Source organism: Geosmithia morbida (assembly GCF_012550715.1).
Source record: "Geosmithia morbida isolate 1262 chromosome Unknown scaffold_3, whole genome shotgun sequence".
Classification (NCBI taxonomy): domain Eukaryota; kingdom Fungi; phylum Ascomycota; class Sordariomycetes; order Hypocreales; family Bionectriaceae; genus Geosmithia; species Geosmithia morbida.
Window position 1 is genome coordinate 1423500 of NW_023336190.1, and position 7566 is coordinate 1431065.

Consider the following 7566-nt stretch of genomic DNA (forward strand, 5'->3'; position numbering starts at 1 on the left):
GGGGGGGAGAGACAGACCAAGTGCAGGTAAATCATCATCATCGTAGTCAATCTCAATCTTCCCATCCCGAATGAGAAAGCTGACATAGAACATGTTCTCGACCGTCTGGCCAAACGATTTAGGATTGACGACGAAACGCATGACGTCTATGCCACCCGTACTCCGCAGGCCGTGGCGATGCATGACATCCAGCCTGGCTTCGTCGTCCATGTCATCGTCGATGAGGTCGGCCACCGTCTCCTGCACGTCTGCCTGGACGCTGCGCAGCTGCTGGAGGATCTGGACGCAGATGGCCGTCAGGTCGTTCTCCTTCTTGGCAAAGTCGGCCACGTTGAGGACCTCTGGCTTCGTCTCGGCGAGGTTGTCGGGCCGGAAAGGCGCGGAGCGCTTGGTGATCCGGCGGGCCTTCTTCTCCACCGAGAGGGGGCCGAGCATGAAGCCTGGCAGGCCGGGGCGTCGGATGTACGGGAGAGCGGCGAAGCGACCCAGGTGAGACCAGTTCATCATGTCGCCCTCGTCGCCGACATCGCCGTCGTCATCGTCTACCGCCGCCACGCCGCCGGCTGCATCCCGGGGCCGCTCCGACCTGCGCCTGTGCCGCTGCGTGCTCGACAGCTCGGGCGCGTCGTCGTCCTGGATGCCCCGGCCCTGGCGCATGTACGTGATGCACTTGGAGACGAACTCGTCCACGTCGACGCCCTGGGACAGGCTGCCCTGCGTCAGGCGCAGCGTCTTGCGGTACGACAGGTCCGTCGTGCTCACAAGCAGGCGCGAGTCGCTTGCTGCTTCGCCCGGTCGTCGCACCTTTCTGAGGTACTCGTTGGCCTTTTCGATGGTCTCGTTGATCCCGCGCGACCCGGATTGCAGGTACTCTTCCGTGTTCTCGTTTATATCCCGCAGAAGGCTGCGGAACCCCCTCTGGACCTGACGCCGCTCTTCTAGAGGCTGGTCGGGGTCGTATATGCCTTTCTGGTCGTCATCATCATCGTCGCCGTCGTCTTCTGCTACTCTGCTGCTGCCGTTGCTGCTCACGTCATCTCGGTCATCTTGGTCGTCTGGTTGGGCAGTTCGTCGCCGACGGCTGTTCGACAGCTCCCTGCCGATCGTCCCATCCCGCTTCCTCTTCGCGCCGGATACGCTGCGCGACTGGGGCGCCGGCGTCGTAGAGGGTGGTGAGGCCGATGGCGAGAGGTCATCGTCCGAGCCTGGGCTGGCTCGGCTGGGCATGGTGGCAGGGGTGACGGCCTGCATATACGGCGGCTACTTTTACGTATATGGGCCCTGCTCGTACTCCTAGCTACCGCGGGTACGGTATGCCGACCGGGATTCTCGTCTGATATCGTCGCGAAACGGAGTGGTGATGGCGGCAGGAGTCGCGTCGGGCGGGCGTGGGACGCGACGCCAGCCAGCCTTGATGGAAAGAAAAAGTGGAGCGGGTTGCCTTTCTCTGCCCCTCCAAAAGTTCAGGAAGGAGCGACTGCTATTTGGCTGCCCTTGCAGTAAATCCCAACTAATGACACCATCTTCAAAGGTCCATTTCTTCCGATGCCAAGATTACCAGCATGTCTTCGTTTCAGCAGTACTCGCGCACACTATGCTGATTTCCTCACGGTATACAGCCTCATGCTTTGCACAGCTTTGCAGCCCTGGGGAATGATGAATTCCTAGAGCTGTGGCTGTCCGGGCGGCCTCTCGCGTCCTCCTCTGTCGGGTTGTCCGATTAGTCGGTCAGGTTTGACAAGCACACAATACGCCCGAAAGGTCTTAACCGCATACAGGCCGGCAGACAAAGAAACGTTGCGTCGGAACCTTTTCAGGGCTACGACAATGGACCGTGGTGAACTCTCATCCAGCACAGCCATGAGCTAGTCGGTGCCTGCATTCGCCAAGGAGCGAACGATGGGGTCGATGGCGGTGGATTCAGCTAAGTCGACCAAGTCTATCCAAGTGAGGGTATCCATAGTGCCATCCAACCATCCAGCCACTCGTAAAGTACAGAGTAGGAGAGGAAAAGTCATGGCGTACATGGTGATACGAGTAAGTATGTGCCCCCTCCTCCCCCCCTCCTAGCCACAGAGACGTTGGTTCCTGGTCGGGAATAATGGGACCGAGGGGGGAGAGGGGCAGGGAGAGGGGCAGGGAGCAAACGTATACCCGCAGATGCTCTCATTCCATGTTCTGTGCCCTCTTCCCTCCCACTGACAGGGAAAGGATAAAGAAGAAAAAGGCGGGGGGGGGGGGACCGTACAGCAAGTAGAAGAGAGGAGAAAAAAGAGCCAAGACAGAACAAAGTGCGAGACAAGACGAGATAGGGAGGTAAGAAAGTTGCAGCAAACAAGACGCAAGCTTATGTACGACCGACAGCACGATTGACCGCCCGGAATATTTACATACCCGTACGTACATACAAGTATACGACTAGGAAAGAGAATAGGGAAATACGGGTCTGCCTGTCTCGGTCAACTTGTCTCGTTGAGTACTGCAGCTATCTGTCTCGACGAGGCCCAGTTCCACCCAACGGACCCCGAGGGAGGAGAGAGCGGGAGTACGTAAGCGAGAGGGAGAGAGAGAGCGCGACACGAGAGTCAGAACATATAGATACTGACGTCTACGAAGAAGAGGGGAGGGGTAGAGTATAGCCGAGATCTGATCATGGATGGTGATCTCTTGCCAGCTTGATTATCGGTAACGCTACAACTCTCGGAACATCTGTCATCACCGCTACTACTCTTCACTACGCAGCGCGTAATATCGTATACGGCAGTACGTACAGACACCGAGTACGTGAACGGACATGATGTATCTACACACCTGGAGTCTTGCATGGACACGGGCTCCAACCTTCTGAAAAGGGTGGCCTCCCGAGAGACTCCAGCCGAGCTCTTGGCCTACCCGTCGGGACAGGAAGCGAGACCTGGGACGGGTCAAGCTAGCCGGACGACTCCGCACTCGTACGAGTATCTGTAGACCGTACAGGTAGTACGTGGGTGTCGCTGCTCTGATACTCTCTGACGACGACAAGTAATGCTCGTCGTACACGCCCCGTCAACCTCGTCCCCCACCTCTCCCACCCTCTCCCGCCCATTCCGTGCATTGACCTTTGGTGGACTCTATGGGCTCTCGCCCCGCTTTCTCCTCTCGTCCCGAAAGGTTGGTGGGAAAGGCTAATATTACTCGTACGTTCAGCGCAGACCCGTCATCTTTCAAGTATGTGTGTATACGGCATAGCTGGTGGGTAGCAGCGGAGTAGTGGCTGACAAGTATCAGTACTACGAGCAGTGTTGAAACTGCATTCTGAGCAAGCAACCCAGGTGTCGGCCACCCATCTTCGGCATCATCGGCTACTCCCACATACATGTAGAGCTCTAGTATATCAGACAGCTCAGCCATCTGCTGTGCATGATGAAGGCGGTCATGGTGGTGGCCAGTCGGTGGCTGGCTAGAAGAAGAAGAAGAAGAAGAAAAAGAAGAAGAGGGGTGGGGTGGATGGTGTACGTACGACGTAGCAATACCTGTAGACAGCTTGACAAGACCATCTAGGGAGGAACAGCTTCTAGCTCTTGGACCGACCTCAACTCACCTGCCTACTACGAAACTAAACTAAACATATGAACACGGTTGGAGTTATCTGTGGAACCATTTTTTTCCTCGTTATCCGGTCATCCACACCCCCCCCCCCCCCCCCCCCCCCCCCCCCCCCCCTTTCAAACATCGATACTGCCATCTTTCGTCATATTTCCCCTCCTTCTTCCTCCAACTCCAACTCCAACTCCAACTACCACACTTTCTTATCTCCTGTTTATGTCCTCCACAGGAGCTGGCTCTTTTCACAAATAATAGAGACAGAAATTCTCTAAAAAAAAATAAACAAAGAAATTCCAAAAAGTGGCCAGCCGGACCTGGACCACCTTCATCAATCCTTCCCCAACCATGGCTGCCACTGTGATCGCCCCGCGTTACAGCAACGACGACTTTGAGACTGGATCTATTCGATCTGCTGCGCCGTCATATGGTGAGATGTCCCTACCAAGAAAGGAGGAATATATATATATATATTCCCTATAGCCAGCCACCTCGTCTTCTGACTGTGAACCCCTTCCCCCCAAAAAAAAGAAAAAAAAAAGAAGAGAAGAAAAGAAAAACTAAAGAAAAACAATAGTCTCCGAAGCTCCCTCGTACCACTCCAACCCTCCATACAACGACCCAGCACCTCCCTACACGCCACGCGAGAACCGAACCTCCAGCTCCTCCAATCCTTCTCGACCACGACGACAGCAGCAGCAGCAGCAGCAGACGATAGGACTACCACCTATCCCTCCCGTCACGCCCCTCAGCGTCCCGAGCCTTCACAACTTCCGCATCCCAAACTGGTCCACCCACAACGCCCCGGCCTCTCGTCAGCTCCACAGCGTCATCGAACGACGTGTCAGCGCCGCCGCAGCAGCAGTAGACGCCAGCAGCTCCTCCGCCACCACCGGTCCCAGCAGCAGCAACAGCCGCGGCATCACCGGCGGCGGCGGCGGCGGCGGCGGCGGCAGCCGAAATCTTCCTTACCGTGCGGCCCCCCGTCGACCGTACCAGGGATTTCTCGACGGCGGAGGCGGCAGCGGCAGCAGCAGCAGCAGCGGGAGTGGCAGCAGCAACAGCAGTAGTGACGACATCATGAGACCCCTTGAAGACCCTTATCTCGTCGGTGAGAGGGCTGCAGAGCAGGCTAGGCAGGAACGCCTCAGTCGTGAGAGGGGGGATGACATCCTCTTGCAGGAGGATAAGCGCTGGGATTGGATGTTGGGTGAGTAACGGCAACCTTGTTCACCCATCACCCCCTTTTGTTTTCCCTTCGCTTCTACCTTACCTTCCCCCCCCCCCCTTGTCCCCAATGAGAAAAGAGTATAAGCTGAGACAGCATGTGTAGCTCAGATGCGTACTTGGGACGAGCGTGAGAAGGCTTGGTCCCAGTTCCGTCGTGAGATCCAGACCGGTCAGAGGAAGCGCGTCCTACGTCATATCGGTGGACGCTTCCCTTGATTATCTTCCTCCTCTTCCTTTCGTCTTTACATCTTGACGTGCCCTGTTCACCGTGCTAGTCTTCGTCCTTCTTCCTTTTCCTTGTCTCTCGTCAGCTTTTCTCTTTTCGCGTCCCCCATACGTCGACGCATAACGCTTCTCTTTTTCTGGCGGTCATGTCTGGATTCGAGGTCATCATCTTTCTCTCGCATGTCTGGGCCATTCTTTCTTGGTAACACCTGGCCTTCCCCCCTCCCCCCTGTTTCCTGCAGTCGTCCTGCTCTTTTTCCCCCCTGCTCGTCGTTAATGCCATTTCAGCAACAAGAAGGGAAAATATGGGCAGCCAGGGATCTTCCAATGTATGCGTCGCAAACACTCACCATCTTACTTTCCCTCGACAAGTCAGTACCATAGGTAGATCCGTACGCAGATTGAAAAGAAAATACGAGTCAAAAATCGCTTGAACCTGGGTGTAATGACTCATCAGTGCAGAGTAGGAATAGCAACGGTAGTGTGGTTCGCGATGACTGAAGAGAAAGAAAAAAAAGGATGTCGACTTGCAACATAAAAAAGCAAAACCCATTTTTCAAACAATACTCTTCTTCTAGCTGCCCGGTTGAATGTACACGTTTCCCATTAACGCCATGCCCAATGCGCATAGTCAGACACATTTGTAGTTGCTTCCCCCCCGACAATGTAGCCCCTTGGTGGCCTAGGGGAAGCCGACAGAGATTTCCTTTACACACGCAGCAGCAGACCACCTGCGCACCCTGCCCGCCTCCGAAGAAGAGGTCGTATTCCGAAGGGGAAGAGTATGATGATGGTGCCGTGCGTAACCAGTGCGGTTCATGTTGATTGTATGCGTTGGGTGCAGCGCTTAGCCCTTGCTCTTGGTGTTGAGGATGAGGGCGACAATGAGACTTTTCGCACGACGCGTGTTAGCAGACATGATCCGGAGCAAGGGAGTGGAAGTGAGACGCACCCGTAGAGACCCAGGACTTCGCCGAAAATCAGGATGAGCACCATGCCGACAAAGATGCGGGACTGCTCCATGTATGCGCGGACACCAGCATCGCCGACGATGCCGATGCAGTAACCGGCGGCGAGACCGGTGAGACCGACAGCCAGGCCACAGGCAAGGTGCATGAAGCCACTAGGAATATCACGTCAGTGTCCATCTCTCCATCGTTTATCTTCGACATCAAGGAGGACGCAGCAGTGTGGGCGGAGAAGGGAATCGCATACGTAAAGAGGTTATAGCTCTTGACGGAAGGAGGGGCCAGGTCTTCGGCGATGAGGACCGAGATGACGAGAGAGTAGACGGCCAGGATACCGGACATGATGACTGGGATGAGACACTGGAGACCGTTAGAAATTCCGTCTCCTCTCCTCTCTTTCTTTCTTTTCCGGTGGTTCGACGACGCCCTTACCTTCATGATGATCTCGGGTTTAAAGGTACCGGCGGCGGCGATTCCGATACCCGACTTGGCTGTACCGTAGGCAGCACCGATGCCTGCAAGAGAGGAGTCAGTCAGTCACTGCGCATCTTGTATCTGATCAAATTCGATCCGGGAAGTCGTACATCCAAAGACCATGGCCGCCGCGATACCGGCCTGATAGAAACATGGTCAGCTTGAATACCACAGGACACTACACCCCTGGAGCAGCAGAGGCAGGAGAGGAAAGAGGAGAAAGCTCACCATGCCGATAAAGGGCGCGAACTTGGGCGCGTACTCGGACGCTTCCACCATTGTCGACGCCATTGCGAGCTGCAGGGATGGGAAGGCGATGGGCGGTGGGAGATGGAAGTCGCGTCGTATGGGGTGTCGACGACGGGGTTTGACGACGTGGTGTTTGAGCTCCTGCTGCGGATTGAGGTATTCACCTCAGAATGGAGCCGGACGAGAATGCACGAGGATATGGACCAATCATGGGACAGAATTTGGTCTTCGTGGTGTCACGTGATACAATCACGGTCGGCGATTAGGTAATGATACTGGTACAGCCTACCAGGAAAGGGAGGGAAAAGTGTGTGTTTAAGTATGTGTGTGCGTGTGCTGTACGGAGTATAGATAAAATATTAAGCTACTAGGGTTTAGGGGTCATGATCTATATGGGAGATATTACGGATGGTAATGTTAACGGAATACTATTGATGGCGAAATAATCAACGGAGCTATCTGCCTGGCCTGGTAACGCAGGATGAAGCATGGGGACCGGAGCTTGGCCACCCGGGATGGAAGCAGCCATATTTAGAGACAGAGACGGCGAGCATGGCCCCAGGACGAATGACCTATGCCCGATGGCTGCTGCGTGTACACGAGTGAATAGAACTGCCAAGGATACATGAATAATACTCGAATTCGTGCCCGAGCTCGTGCATCCACAACGGTCCTATGACTATAAGATCAAACGTTGCTGCAGGTATTGGCTTTGGATGTCGCCCGGGGGAGGCGTTACATGTACAGGGCGAAGTTTGTATCAACGGTTACGCCGCACGTACGGTACCTACATGCGTGTACTCCGTACAGTACTAGTGGTCGTTTGGGGGGGGGGGGG

At 55.3% G+C, this 7566-nt stretch overlaps 3 protein-coding genes across 3 annotated transcripts in view; 1 reads left to right on the plus strand and 2 right to left on the minus strand.

The window, feature by feature from the left end:
* The window catches only part of GMORB2_5366 (Pfam:Nse4), a gene marked incomplete at both ends in the record, with an annotated part of 1628 nt that extends 401 nt beyond the window's left edge, over positions 1 to 1227 (minus strand). The window contains 2 exons of the mRNA XM_035467340.1: positions 85 to 904; positions 1091 to 1227. Of these exons, the coding sequence (XP_035323352.1) occupies positions 85 to 904; positions 1091 to 1227 (957 nt within the window). The remainder of the gene's footprint in view (positions 1 to 84; positions 905 to 1090) is intronic.
* A 2703-nt stretch (positions 1228 to 3930) lies between these two features.
* On the plus strand, positions 3931 to 5028 carry GMORB2_5367 (uncharacterized protein; the record flags this gene model as incomplete). Its single annotated transcript, XM_035467341.1, has 3 exons — positions 3931 to 4012; positions 4679 to 4792; positions 4916 to 5028. The coding sequence occupies 3 exons, from the start codon at positions 3931 to 3933 to the stop codon at positions 5026 to 5028; spliced, it is 309 nt and encodes a 102-aa protein (XP_035323353.1).
* Positions 5029 to 5884: 856 nt separating this feature from the next.
* On the minus strand, positions 5885 to 6770 carry GMORB2_5368 (V-type H+-transporting ATPase 16kDa proteolipid subunit; the record flags this gene model as incomplete). The annotated part of the gene is made up of 6 exons (XM_035467342.1): positions 5885 to 5927; positions 5990 to 6160; positions 6253 to 6365; positions 6438 to 6520; positions 6590 to 6620; positions 6708 to 6770. 6 exons carry the CDS (start codon positions 6768 to 6770, stop codon positions 5885 to 5887), a joined length of 504 nt encoding a protein of 167 aa, XP_035323354.1.
* Positions 6771 to 7566: the final 796 nt, after the last annotated feature.